Raw genomic sequence first — 14434 nt, 5'->3', positions numbered from 1 at the left:
TCTTAGCATGTCCTACAAACTGAATTATTTAGCTATCACATTGACATGCTTGAAATGAACACTATGCAGAAACGTGCTATTAAAAATAAGAGATGCAATACCACCAAAATCCATGATCATTATCCAAAACTCCAAAGTAAACATAAAATCAAATTAACACCTCTCTATTTCTAATCTCTTTCCCTGATATTTTATATTGTGATAAGGTTTAAACTAAATAATGGTTTCACCAAAATTTAATAATAAAAGCACGGTAGAAGTTTAACATGAGAGAAGTCATTCCATGCTACAGAGGAAGAAGCACCAATTTTGTACTATTTTTATTGTCAATACAAAGTATGAAGACAAATTTTTAGGGTACATGTTTTCACAGAAATTCCTTCTGCAAGCATCCTACAAAAGCCCTACTGCATTAGCGCATTCATTTAAGGCAAATATATTATAGTTAATCCAAAAAGAAGAAGTAATTACAAAGATTCTTAACAAATTAGCCATCAAGAGAAGGTCATGCATTAAACAAAAGATCAAAACTCGAAAGCATACACGATATAGCAAATGAAGATCAAAATTACCTATGACTCCTTCAGCGAAATTACCTATGAGCTCACAATAACCAAGCAACCTCACTAAATTGATTCTTACAGTGAACACGGCCAATCACTTCCACTTTGACCTTAAACTCCTTCTCATGCCAAATTCCCCACTACAAAGCTCATGCAGCAATTAGAACAAAAATAGTATAGTATCCCAAAATCCATGAAAAATCTAACAAATTTAACTAACTCCCCAAACAAAAGGTCTCAAATTTCCCAACTGGGTTCTTAGTGAACATGATTATATAGGGGATTTTGTTTGCATATATTGCACTAATACTAACCTTTTAAAGCATAAATAAATGCGAAAACGAAATATTACCTTTTATTCAGTAACTGACCTTTCCTTTTTTTGTCTTTATTTACCAACTGGGTTCCCCAGGCTAAAGGTTTCAAGTATATTTCAACATCCGTCTCTGCTTGGTTTTCTCTGTGGGCCGCCTCTCCGAGCCGGGCTGTAGCGGTGATCGTCCTAGCTGCTGGAGAAGCAGTGCTGGGCTCTGGCGGAGGGTTTTGAGTCGGCAAACTGGTCAGGGTGGCTTTGGTGGTTAATGGGTTTCGATGGGCCATCGCGTATAGAGAGGCAAAAAAATGATTGCCTGCTTCTGAACAACTGGGTTGTTCTGAATGGCCCCGTCAAGTACCCCAAGCATCCATTTTTCTTGTACCTGCATCACCATAATCAAGCTCTCCTATAACCGCAGCAATTCCCCCAAGCTTGTTCAAATCTGACCCTAAATCATTAAAAAAATAAATAATTCAACATAAAAAGAAAAGGTCAGTACCTATGATTCGAGTTCACTCTGCTCAGGGTCACCGACACTGTTAAGGTTATTCATCATTGCTCGATCACTCTTGTTAATTTTCTTTTTCGTATCGTTTTGTTTCGGCTTTTCTTTAACAGCGTAGGCACACAAAACCAATCAAATTCATTCACCTACTTACGCAACAAAAGCATGAATATTTTGTTTCAGATTTCAATCCCAAAAAAACAGAACCAGTCAAATTCATTCACCAATTGATGCACAAAGCACACAACTTTGAAACTCAATCCCTATTATTGCACACAAATTCTTTGACTTTTAACACAAAACCCACCTCCAATTCACAATAGCAAAAACTGGGCAATCAATAATTTCAATCCTAACTAAAACTTTAACACAATTATAACCGAGACAACTCCAATCACATACTACAAAAGTTTAAAAAAAAAAAAAAAAAAAAAAAAAAAAGATAGAAAGTGGATGTACCTGTAATACGGAACTGACTGAAGAACACAAAGATTTGTGCTTTGCTGCTCAAATTTGTAGAGTGATAGAGAGAAAGCACCCAAAGCCAAATTCATATCAGGGTTGAGAATTTGGAATTTATTAGAACTAGGGATCCATTAGTAGAACTATGCCTCAGTCCAATACAACTATCCCGCAAATAACTCAATGGCAGATTTGTAAAAAAGTGAAATCAAACCCAATTCATTGTTTTGTTGAACAGTGCAATTGGATTTTCTACTTTAAAGTAATTAGCAAAAATTACATGAGCAATGTTACGTTTTTAAAAGCATTTAAATGACACTATTGCTTGCATACACAAAAGATCACAGACCGTTGTATTATTTACGTGCAAAAAAGATTAGACCAACAAAGTTCTTGTGGCTTTGGATCAACGATAGTACCAACACATTATGAAACATTGTTCTATTTACATGCAATTTTTCTATTTATTTACCTTCAGAAAATTAGAATGATAATAAAAATGCTTAAAACTATTCAAAGATCATATGCCAGCTTGAAATTATATATACCGAAACTCAGTTTTTAGTTTTCCTGTTCCCTTGCCTCCTTGGTACAGCGAAATGACAGTTTTGTCCATCTTGGTCACGCGTCTATCAGTTGAAGCCTCTGCTTCGACGATGTCTTCTCGATTTTTCTTTCGGTTTCCACTTCTCTCTCACAAATCTCTGCTTCTGTCCCTTTCGAACTAGCCCTCCCTCGCTCTCAATTTCCTCCCCTTCACCGATCATCTGAAACCAATGATACTCAGAGTTCCCCATCACCGAACTCCATTAGAAAACCTTCTGGAGCGACTTCTCCTCACCAAGCAGCCACTGTGCTCCAGATCTTTCCAGTTGAAATTCCTCTTCTTCACCCTTCCATGTTGAATTTCACATCAACATTGGAATCAAGTTTTTTGACGATTCCGGCGACGCCCACCATCGAGGTTAGTCTAAAGGGATTCTTATCTTATAGCTGTATTGCATGTTAAAATCTGTTTCGAAATTGTGATTTAATAAAATTAAGCTTTAGAAAAAATTTCATGATTTTGTCTAATTGAATTTAAGGATTAATTTTTTATTTATTAATGTTCTGGGTTTGTTGGGGGGAGGGGGGTTTTGAATGTGATGTACAGAACTTGGTTGCACGGACTACACCCCAGAGATTAGCCACGGGGTGTTGGTTGAATTGGCCGAACACATAAAGGAATTACAGAAGACAAAGTCTGTTCATGATACTTTGAGCATCCGGTAGTTTTCTACTTTGGTTAATTGGTCACATTTTATTTAGGTCCTAGAAAGATTGGGAGGTTTATGAGATATGTATTTGTGCAGGATAAAGCTTTGGATGCTTTAGCAATTGAGGACAAGAAAAGGCAATACGCTGCTGCAGAGAACTATCTAAAAGATGTATTGCATTCAGCTTTAGCCACTTTAGAGTAATGTACCACTAGACTTTTGTTATATGATTGTGTCTGTAAAACTGTGCAGTTTTGTTTGCATTATTAAAGAACTGGTAGATCAAACTCCAACAGGGTATTAACAGGGCTTACTTGATTCAATGAGTGTGAAAGTTTTGAGTTTTGAAGAAGCAGAGGAGGAGAGTTGTTTACCAAACAACATTATCCATGTATTAGGATGTTCATTCCTTTGTACCGAAAAAGAAATTACAAAAGTTGCTACTTCTCTCTTAGTGATTAAGTTTGAGTTGGATGCTTATTAGTGCGTTGGTTCTTCTATAATTGTATTTCTAGTGGTTGACTGTCATTCATGTTTTATGGTTCTCCATCAGATGTTTTTGTGTCTAGAGTCTAGACTCTAAACACAATGGCACCTCAATACAGTAAGCTTGGGTATTAAATATAATTGTCAGGAGACGTATTGGAAGAGTTCTTTGTCATTATAATTTCTTTCGTTTAATATAAAGTTATAAGTCTATAGCCTTCAAATTCTGAGATAAGTGGAAAATGAATTTAAGGGTAGCTGTAGACTATTCAGTGCATTTGATACATATATTATATGCATTGTTTATGTTGTAGGATCCAAGATAACTGCAGAAGTACGTAGAACCATACTATGGTCGCATCTTTGTAACTAATGTCATTTTTTGTAGCTTTCTTCCTTGCTTTCGGATTTAGGACTTAGCATCCGTGAAGCACATGTCTTCTCGACAACCGATGGCTACTCTTTAGATGTATTTGTGGTGGATGGATGGATGGTCTGTTGAGGTAGTTTTCTTTTACTATGTAACGTGTTTATCGTCATTCACTGTGTATAAGGTTTTGTTTTCCATTTACAGGAGTTCTTTTATCCTTATTGTATCTTTTGTCAATAATTTTAGTTGTTTTCATACATGCCATGCTTTAATCATTAGTCAGTGGATTTTACCTCTTTAATTTCTCTGATAATGGGGATGGTTTCGATGACATCTTTCGAGGATACCAATAAGCAAAGCCATTTAATTGATCAAATTGGGTGTGAAAAATCAAATTTTGGCTATGGTTGAGGTAAACATGAACAGAGAGTGACAGAACACACACGCATTCTCTTCTATGGATGTTTCCTGACTCCAAATGCTTTTATGCGTATTTTAGTTCTTGCTAATTAAGATTCGTGGTTTATCTTCCCTGCACTTTATATTTTTGTACTTTTTTTTTTTCAAAATCTAATGAAGCTAAAAACCCAACTATTCAGACTTTCAAAATTCAATAATAGTATACAAAATAAGAAACAGCTGACCTTTTCTATATGAAACCTCAATAGCACGTTCATAGCATGTGAACCTCAATTTTGCTTGCATCTATTAGAAGGCTAAGAGTTAAGGGAATTCAAGTTTCATATAAAACCATTCTCTCCCTCTCTCTCTCTCTCTCTCTCTCTCTCTCTCTCTCTCTCTCTCTCTGCATTGGTCTGTTACGTCTGTCTACTTTGCTTTTACTTACCCTTCTCTTTTCCCTTATCAATAAAATTTTTACTGATTGCAATTGTTAAATGTTACCAGGGTGAGAAAGGGATCACCGATTTGAAATCAGCACTTCAAGTAAACATAAGAAAGAGATTTTTTTTGCACAAAGTTGAAAAGGATTTAGCAGCTGTGACGGACTAATTTTTGGAAACGTAGACGAGCATATTCACCTAGGGTGAGTGGACTCTTCTGCTTTTGCTTTTTCTTTATTTCGAATCTCCCTATGCCTATGGTTGGGATATTATGTCCAATGAGCTTATAATTCGAATGTTCCCAATATTTGGTCTCTGGATAATTGAATCTGGAAGCATTATACATGTTTGTATTTGAATAAAATTGTAGCAATTGTGAGTGATATAATTCATGTCCTTGGAAGAGATCTTATTATAGTTTTTTCAAAGCTTTGGGACTTTCATATCATGTGGGGTATTTAGAAAACCTGTACTTGGAAGTGACCTTTTTATGTTTTTTCTCAAAGATTTGGGACATTAATATCACTTTCTCATATGGTTCTTTACTATGATTTCAGCTGCAGAACCGCGATGCAGCTCAATAAAAAATTATCGTTTTCTATGATTTTTTCTTTTCGTGCAAATTTTTTCTACACCTGCGTACATAATTTCAACGCACCATTTCTAATTCGCTTGATTAAGATTCCAATACTCTCTTCTATCTGTGTTTCAGCTGCAACAAGGTCATTCTTCTCTCTTTCAGCATTTAGGGGCAGCAAACCAAATGAGATGAAGTTCGCTAATGCTAGAGACTCGTAGAGTACCGGAGTCAGATTCTGCAAAACTTTCTATTCATCCACACGCAGAGACTAGGGACCGTCCCTATACTTCTGGCATTTCTTTTTTCTTCTTTCCTGTCGTAAAACTTTGTTTCCGGGTCTTTTGTACATGCAATATATGCCCTTGTTCTGTTATTTTCAGAGATTTAAACAGACCCCTGTTCTTAACCCTTATGCTTAGGATGTCAAGCAACTACAGATCGATACATGTCGAGTTGAGTCGATTTTATTTATTCTAGGAACAAAGTTGCTTCATAATGTATCCAGTTTCAAGTATGTAAACTTTGCGTATATTGGCATCAATACGAATGCTTTGTGACAGAGAATGCCTCTAAATAGCATAGGAACATGCTAACTCCATCGTCACCATTTTGCTTGCTCCACGAGCATTTCAAAGCTGCGTAGCAATTGGGTTTTCTCGTAGAAGAGAGGGAGAGAAGTACTGCGAAGAAGAAGGGGGAGAGAAGAGAGGGAACAAAAGAAAGATCGAGAGGTAAATTGTAAATGAAAAATAATTAAAAATACCACCACTAAATAATGTGAATAATGTAAGTTTGCTGAAAATTAATTAACAGGTAACTAATTCCTAAACCATTTTCACATATTTCTCATGTCATTCAATTTACTTTTGCTGAAAGAAGAGTTACTTGTTCAGAAAATAAGTATTTTAATTTTATATAGGATAGTTTTTCTATTTTTTAATTTTTAAGAAAACCTCGACGGTACGAGAGATATTTTATTGATAACGAAAAAAAAAGTTACACCTAGTTATGGGGGGACATAAACCTTACCCCTCGTAATGGTAGGAAAAGGAGAAAAACAACATTGAGTAAGAAGGGGGGACAAAAACCTTACCCTTCTAGAAACAAAAACAAAAACTGATACAAATGAGGGGGGACATGAAACCTAATCCCTCTAAAGTCAAACCTAAAAGAAAAATACAAGGAAACAAGAGGATGAAATTTGACAAAATCATACAACACAACCATACTAGCATATTCGTCACAGCAAGGAAAATGCCAACAAACTTGCTCAAAGTACAAAACAAAACTAAACATATTCAACAATTACATGATATATTTTAAGCACTATCCTATTCAGCAACTGTGAAAGAAGAATGCTCCATGGCATGTTTACCAGCAAAGAACCAAGCACAATCCAAAACCCCGTGAAGAATCCAACTCCCAAGCTCACGTAGAACCACTCGTCTTTGAGTAAACGGTATCCTCCTCCTCTGTCTTGCTCAACTGTTGGTGGCGGTATCACCCCATTTGCGCTGCAATTCTTGTTGAGTGGAGCTCCGCAGAGTTCATTGCCGACGAAGCTAGACGAATCAAGGCTCTGCAGCTGAGTGCTTTCCGGAATTCGTCCCGTCAAATTGTTGTAGGACAAGTTTAAGTGACTCAGAAATGTCAAATTCGTCATGCTTGGAGGAATTTCACCATCAAGTTGGTTCATGGAAAAATCGAGAGATTCTAACCGTGCCATAGTACCAAGCTTTGAAGAAATTCTTCCGGTGAAGCAATTATTTGATAAATTGAGTGACTGCAATGCGAGGAGGTCGGTAAGTTCTTCAGGGATCTCTCCATGCATAAAGTTGCATGAAAGATCCATGCTTTTTACAAATTTCAGAATCTTGGTATATTCCATTTCTATCCCTTTCGTTACCACTATAGAAGCCTCAACAGAAGAATTAATCATAAACATTGTTGGCCAAAAGGATTCTGACAAATCAGCCATGGCGCTCAAATTGTGGAAGCATTTCGGTGTCGTTCCAGAGAGTTTATTATGTGCAAGGTCCAATATCTGGAGACTTTTCAGATAACAAATTTCAGAAGGAATGTCTCCTTCAAACTCATTCGAACGAAGGTTAAGAACGTTCAAACTTGAAAGGCTTTTACCCATCCATATTGGTATGCTTCCGACAAACCCATTTCCACCAAGGTCAACAACTGACAACATGGTACAGTTTTGTAGGGAATTTGGCAATTCTCCGTACAGGTGATTATTGCGCAAGTGCAGCGATCCCAGTGTTTGCAAGTATCCCAAAGACATTGGGACATTCCCAGTTAGGTGGTTGTTTTCTAAGTTTAGGGCTCGCAAGTATTGCCAACTCATCCAACAGTCGGGTACTTTTCCAGTGAGAAGATTGTTCCCGAGATGAAGAATAGAAAGTTGCTTTGGTTCTTCCAGCCTATCACAGAAGAAGTGGAAAATAGATCCAGAAAATGATGAATTGGAAAGATCTAGCAAATATAATGAGGTGGGAACAATAGGCAATGCACCAGTGAATTGGTTAGAACCAAGATCAACTACTGAAACAGGAGCAGCAACTATATTTTGAATGTCTCCATACAATTGGTTGTGAGAGAGATTCAGATAACTTAATTGGAATGTTAAGTTCCAAAACCAAGTTGGAATAGTACTTGAAATTCCTGTACCAGATAAGCTTAGATCTGTTAATTGTGTTTGTGTCTGAAGCCACATTGGCCATTCAGGTCCCAGATGCCATGAATCCAATCGTAAACTTTCAAGTTGAAAAGGAGGAAGCCAATCTCGACTGGTTTTCAGAGTAAGTGAGTTTCCGTTTGCAATGAAATGCTTCAATTTTGTAAGGTTACTAAAAGAAACTTTTGACACCTCACCTTCGAACGAATTATAAGATATATCCAAATCTGTTAGCATTTTGAGTTTACCAATAACTTCTATAAAAGTTCCATTAAACTGATTTCCAGATATGTCTAGTTCTACTAAGCTTGACAGGTTTCCTAGGGATATTGGAATGGGACCTGATATTGAATTACCTGAAAGATCAAAGTGCCTTAAACTTTTAAGGTTTCCAATGGAACTCGATATTTCACCACGTAAGGCATTGCGAGAAAGAAGTAAGGACTCGAGATTATTCAAGCTATACAACCATTCAGGTATGGTAGAATTGAAGTTGTTCCACCCGAGATTAAGAGCTGTAAGACCAATCATATTCTGAATACTGCTTGGAAGTTGTCCGGTAATATAATTGTATGACAAATCAATCTCCCTCAAAGATGTGATATTCTGTGAAATGCTAGGAATTGGACCTCGGAAATCACAACCGGTGAGACGAAGAGAAACTAGATTTTTAATACTGAAAACCCACCTCGGCATCAAAGAATTAAAACTGTTGTCAGAAAGATCAAGGACGACCAGGGAAGTAAAATTTATGGTGGGTAGAGGGGGAGTTTGATGAAGTTGACAATTGGACATATCTAACTCTACCAAAGAAGGGAGCATGTTTGTAACTTGCAACCAGTCAAATGCTTTGCTAAGATCTACATGGCTCAAGTCCAAGTGTTTTAGCAGAGAAAGACCAGAAATCCACTGAAGGTTGTCAACCTTCAGACTGTAACTAATGAGATTGAGATAGAGTAGACTGGAGAGATTTCCTAGTTTATGAGGAATTACTCCTTCAAACGATGAGTATCCAAGATTAAGGTGTGTTAAACTTGTCATAGAACCAAAGAAACTAGGAATTCGTGTTGTCCAGAAATCATTGTTACTCAAGTCTAAGTAGTTGAGATGCTTTAAACTGAGCAAAGAAGGATTTATCTTACCACCGAAGGAAGATTCCAAATAAGGTTCGGAATTATTAAGGTGCAGCTCATGGATGTGGCCGGTTATGTGATCACAGACGACTCCTGTCCAACTGCAACAGTCTGAACCTTCTTCTGCAACCCACGAAGAAAGCCGATTGGCAGGATCCTCAAGATCTTGCTTGAACATCAGAAGTGCTTGTCTTTCGCTTTCTTTGCAAAGCGGAGGCCAACCGGGAATTCCATTGCATAAACCAATACTGAAAGTAATGGTTGCAATAGTTAGAACCCTGATTAGTAGTAAAACAACTCTCATGCTTCTCTCCATAAAGTTTTAGTGTATGAAGTAGGTGATGTGTACGAGCAATGAACCATCCAGAGTAGTGCTAGCTATTTATACTAGGGAGCCTCTCTTTTTCTAAACCATCCTCGATTACATGAGCACTTAAGAGCACGATCACATGAGCACTTTTTCTAAACCATCCTCGATTACATGAGCACTTAAGAGCACTTTTTCTAAACCATCCTCGATTACATGAGCACTTACGAGCACTTTTTCTAAACCAGCACTTTTCCTAAACCATCCTCTACGACATGAGCACTTACAAGCACTCTTTCTAAACTATCCTCTACGACATGAGCGCTTATGAGCACTTTTTCTAAACCATCCTCGATTACATGAGCACTTAAGAGCACTTTTTCTAAACCATCCTCGATTACATGAGCACTTACGAGCACTTTTTCTAAACCATCCTCTACGACATGAGCACTTACGAGCACTCTTTCTAAACCATCCTCTATGACATGAGCGCTTATGAGCACTTTTTCTAAACCATCCTCGATTACATGAGCACTTACAGCACTTTTTCTAAACCATCCTCTACGACATAAGCACTTATGAGCACTTTTTATAAGGAAAGGATCCTCGCCGGATCCCTTCCAGCCGGATCCTCCGGAACCCAAAGATTGCCGACAAGGCTTGCCTCTAGCAGAGCCATCGCATCTTCTTCCCCTTCCTCGAATAGGGCCGCGAAGCCACGAACGCAACCTTGCTTCCAAAATTGGACCGCGAAGTCATCAATCCCAACTACGATCCCGTCGATGCCGTCATCTTCTCCACATCGGCGACCCTTTCAAGCCTCTTGCTATCAACACCATCGCCGCTGCAGCAGAGAATTCCATGGCCGCTGCTGCCATAGCTGCTGCTTCTCAATCGAGATGGACTCAATCCCGTCTAGATGTGTTCTGACCGTTCGATTTTATTTTTAACTAATAGGATTGAAGGATCCTCCGGATCCGGAGAGGATCCAATCCCCTTTTTCTAAACCATCCTCTACGACATGAGCACTTTTTCTAAACCACCCACTACACATGAGATTGAGACCGCATTTTCTAACACATGAATGAGAGTAGCAGTCGGACAGGGTCTAGGAATCTTTGTCAAAAGTTTCATAGATGATAAGATGGAATAATTACTTTCATTGAATGGTCGGTCCTTCAAATACGTTGTATTGATAAAGATGAAAAATTAATTTCTTTGATTGATATGATATTTATTGGGATATCATATTCCTACCTAAACTGGGCGCCAAACAAGTAAAAAGGGTACCTCTTTAAGTTTTGGTACAATTGCAACCTCATATAATATCCTTAAAGTATTTAAGTGTCATACATTTACTTATAACTAGAAAATGTGCCCATGCTTTATTGCGGGCGTCAACTGTAGTAGTCGCAACAAGTATGAATAGTTTCCACACAAAGCAACTAAAAGAACGTAGTACCTAAGAACCAATGAAGTCAAACTTTGCATGCCATATGGATAGCTATAAGAAACATTCATTTGTAGGTCGTATTATGCCATCAATATAATAGTTTCAAGTAATCAACCTACTACATGGAGGAAAAACATAGAAAAATGAAAGTAGAAAAGTAGAAGACATAATACTTGAGCATCTCGTGGGAATAGTAGTAAGTTTCTGAAAAAATTGCTAAACCGTCTTACAAATTCAATCGTCAAACGTTATATTGTAACCCAAGACAAAGATAAAGTATATGGTTTGTTTACAAATCAAAACAAAATGTTGCAATAATCTGCAACAACTATGAATCATTTCCACATAATGATACTCAAATTTGACAGCACATTGAATAACCATCAAGCAAAGCAAAATATGTCATGTGCTAACACGAAACTAAAACAAAAGGAGGATTAAATATTGAAAATTTTCCATAAGGCATCAATCAACAAAATGCTTCTTAATGTGGTCGTCCAAGAAATGAATGCAGCTCCAAAACAACTCAGAAAACACCTTAGAAATCTTTATCACCCCAATCTTACTAAATAGAAGCATAAATGGACAGGATAGCACCCTAATTTTTTAACAGAAACTCTAACAAAGAATATCAGGCTCCAAAGGCCCTGACAAGTTTAATTCTAACGAAACAAATATGCATGTACAGTAAAAGACATCAACGCTACATGCACTGCTTTACAATCATCTCAAGTTGTTGATACAATGCCTAAAATATTCAAGACTCAAAGATTTTCATATAAATAGAACACCTCACCAAAACAATAACCAAGGCCGTGGTATTTGGATCAAGCAGGCAGATGCTTTGCAAGGCTGCCTTCAATATCATCTCATATTCCCTTTTCATTTTTTCTATATGATACAATAAACCGTTCAAATTGAGTTCATGTGGAATTGGGGAAAAGAAAAGGTTCAAAACTCTAATCATCCAAATAGAACCTATTATGTTAAAATGGTTCTTGATTATAGTCAGCAGCGGTATTTGCAAAGAAACACGATGTTAACTCTCAAGTATACATTCAACAATTAGATTCAATTGAATACCATTTTCTTGGGATGTAGAGCTGGGTGACGATTCTCTCCTCGTTTTGCGTCTTGTTGATTCAGATTATAACCAAGAAACCAAAATCAAACAAACATAGAAACATATATGAGAATTCACACGAATAGGGAAGGATTTTAAAGATTCGGAATGTAATGAAGAGAGGAAAACATGCTTATATGGCTAATAAGATCAAAGAAATTGCAAAAAACAAATGGGGAAAATTGCAGAACATGGGTATTTCCTAAAACTCCATCATGTTTTCAATTCAATTTTTTCTGGGCATACAAAATGAAGCTTATGGAATGAAGAGTAGAATTATTACCTTTGCCAGACCCAAAGTGGTTGCAAAAGCATGAAAAACCACATGCCAATCCTAACAAAATCGAATCAACAAACCCATTAAACCCACATTCCAATTCAACCAAAATTCAAAATTCACCTCAAATTAGATCAACAGAAAGAGAAACAGGGGAAAACCCAAATGCATGATGTCGACACTGTCGATGTCATCACCTGAAAAGGTATGTATTATATGTTTGTTAATTTCTACAACTAAAATCAAAATCAAATACCAACAAACTTCCTCATGCGTTATGTTTTGCAAAAATTCAAATGACAATGTATAAAAAAACATAATTATACAGTAGCAACTCTTCATAGAATTCTTCCTCTATCTCCTCCACTTGTTGACCATGATGTCTGCTTCCATATATTGAGCTCAATTCTTCACAGCTCGATGAGAGACTAAACCTTTGATGTGGAGGCAGTCCAGCAATAGCATAAGCAACAGCTGCAGCAGCAGCATCTTGCGCGGGAACCTGCTCGAGAAGGTAAACAACGCATGAATACATTTAGGACAGAAAATAAACGTTTATTTTAACCCTGCACCAATCAGCTAAATTTCGCAGTAAGCACAACATTTTCATTCCCTACTTAACAGTGAATTAACTACGACTGCCAGATTAATAAGCATTGTTCTTAAAATGATACTTATTAAACTTAACCTTCTTAATTAACACGAAACCGCAGTTAATCTACCAAACCAAACTGTTATTCAGTATATAAAGCAAAATACACACGCTTGGAACAAACATTTCAAATTATATGATCTAATTACACAATTTCAACTCGCTTTTACTCCGAAACAATCGACTTTCACACAACTAAACACTAACCGCATCGAATTGGAGGCCTTAAAAGCTGCATTACGTGCAAAAACTGAAATTTCAATCACCTCGGGGCGATCAGAAGCACAAGGAAGAAGGCCGAGCGACCTGGCACACCTAATGGAGCTCAGAATCTTCTCGCCGACCTTTGACAAATCCATCGCACCACCTTGGAACAGCAAAAAGGGGACCAAGAACGAAACCCCGGAGCTCTCAGTGCCCTCGCTCAAATCGCCATTGAACACAAACGATTCGCCAAAACGCTGCCGAAGGTAAATACATTCAGCTGCATTTCAATTCGAACCATGGAAAATGACCAACCCAATTTCAGAGCAACCAGGAAGAGAATAAAATCCCCTAAAATCCCCAAGAGCAGAGAAAGAAGTCACCGAAATTGAATCGAATGGAGAGAACCAACCACCGGGAGATGAGGAAAGTGGCAAGCCAAGGAGAGGGACCAAGTATGAGTGAGTTTTGGGCTGTGGGTTTCGGATTTCTTGTTCAGGGAAAGCAAAGAGCAGGGAGAAATACAGGAGGATCCCTCCGGATACCCAAAAAAGTAAACGATTTCTAAGGCTTGATGAGGTGTGCAGGCTGTCGAACTTGCTGTGGAGTGTTTTTTTTTTTTCGAAGCCATGGACACAGTGAAATTTTTTATTTTGTTTTTTGTTTTTTGTTTTATTTATTTATTAAAGAGTGTGATTAGTTTTTAAAATTTTAAAAAGAGTATAAATTAATGATGATGCGACAATTTCTCTTAATAATTACATATTTTATCTTAATATTACATAATTACTGTTTTGTCCTACTTATATAAATATTATGTATCAAAATGAGGATAAAATAGAAAAAATAGAGATATGATTGTTATTTTCTCAAAATAAAATTACTATTTTACCCTCCTTATGTAAGTATTGTGTATCAAAAGTGAGGATAAAATAGAAAAAAAAAGTGATAAAAAGTTGACAAGGAAGGTTCTCTTAATAATAGTATAGATAACGTTTCATATTGATAAACTAGCAGAGGAAATGCATTAACATTTTCATGCCATCCGTCTTGATGACAATATTCATGAGTTTGAGATTTTATAGAAATAGATAGTGAAATGAGAGAGAAAATAATAAAAATGCTCATCCTTTTTCAACCAGAAGAGCAATCCAAAAACAAAAACAAAAAATAGAACTAAAAAAGAATCCATCTCTCAGTTTTAGCTCTTTGACACAAT

The 14434-nt window shown here is 37.0% G+C and overlaps 1 protein-coding gene and 3 long non-coding RNA genes across 9 annotated transcripts; 1 reads left to right on the top strand and 3 right to left on the bottom strand.

Moving 5' to 3' along the window:
* Nucleotides 1–1374: 1374 nt before the first annotated feature.
* LOC148698997 (uncharacterized) lies at nt 1375–2251 on the bottom strand. The gene is made up of 2 exons (XR_015962087.1): nt 1844–2251; nt 1375–1530 (listed from the first exon to the last, which is right to left on the bottom strand). It is a non-coding gene; the product is annotated as an uncharacterized LOC148698997 (long non-coding RNA).
* Nucleotides 2252–2351: 100 nt separating this feature from the next.
* On the top strand, nt 2352–5944 carry LOC137720897 (uncharacterized). 3 transcript variants are annotated; one of them, XR_015962086.1, is made up of 6 exons: nt 2352–2810; nt 3000–3114; nt 3199–3302; nt 3977–4091; nt 4865–5003; nt 5513–5944. It is a non-coding gene; the product is annotated as an uncharacterized LOC137720897 (long non-coding RNA). The 3 variants fall into 3 exon arrangements; XR_015962081.1 differs by lacking the exon at nt 2352–2810 and having other exon boundaries at nt 2819–3114; XR_015962083.1 differs by lacking the exon at nt 2352–2810 and having other exon boundaries at nt 2820–3114; nt 3199–3273.
* A 442-nt stretch (nt 5945–6386) lies between these two features.
* LOC137720993 (receptor-like protein EIX1) lies at nt 6387–10670 on the bottom strand. Its single transcript, XM_088693281.1, has one exon. The coding sequence runs from the start codon at nt 9513–9515 to the stop codon at nt 6669–6671; it is 2847 nt and encodes a 948-aa protein (XP_088549407.1). The 5' UTR covers nt 9516–10670; the 3' UTR covers nt 6387–6668.
* Nucleotides 10671–11396: 726 nt separating this feature from the next.
* On the bottom strand, nt 11397–13831 carry LOC148698996 (uncharacterized). Of its 4 annotated transcripts, none has more exons than XR_015962038.1 (3): nt 13278–13820; nt 12366–12861; nt 11397–12092 (listed from the first exon to the last, which is right to left on the bottom strand). It is a non-coding gene; the product is annotated as an uncharacterized LOC148698996 (long non-coding RNA). The 4 variants fall into 4 exon arrangements; XR_015962042.1 differs by having other exon boundaries at nt 11709–12556; nt 12686–12861; nt 13219–13821; XR_015962036.1 differs by having other exon boundaries at nt 11709–12556; nt 12686–12861; nt 13278–13815.
* Nucleotides 13832–14434: the final 603 nt, after the last annotated feature.

Source organism: Pyrus communis, chromosome 1 (genome assembly GCF_041283825.1).
Source record: "Pyrus communis isolate YQ-2024b chromosome 1, ASM4128382v1, whole genome shotgun sequence".
NCBI classification, from domain to species: Eukaryota; Viridiplantae; Streptophyta; class Magnoliopsida; order Rosales; family Rosaceae; genus Pyrus; species Pyrus communis.
Note: the sequence above shows the minus strand (reverse complement) of the source record. Positions and strands in the feature narration are given on the sequence as shown.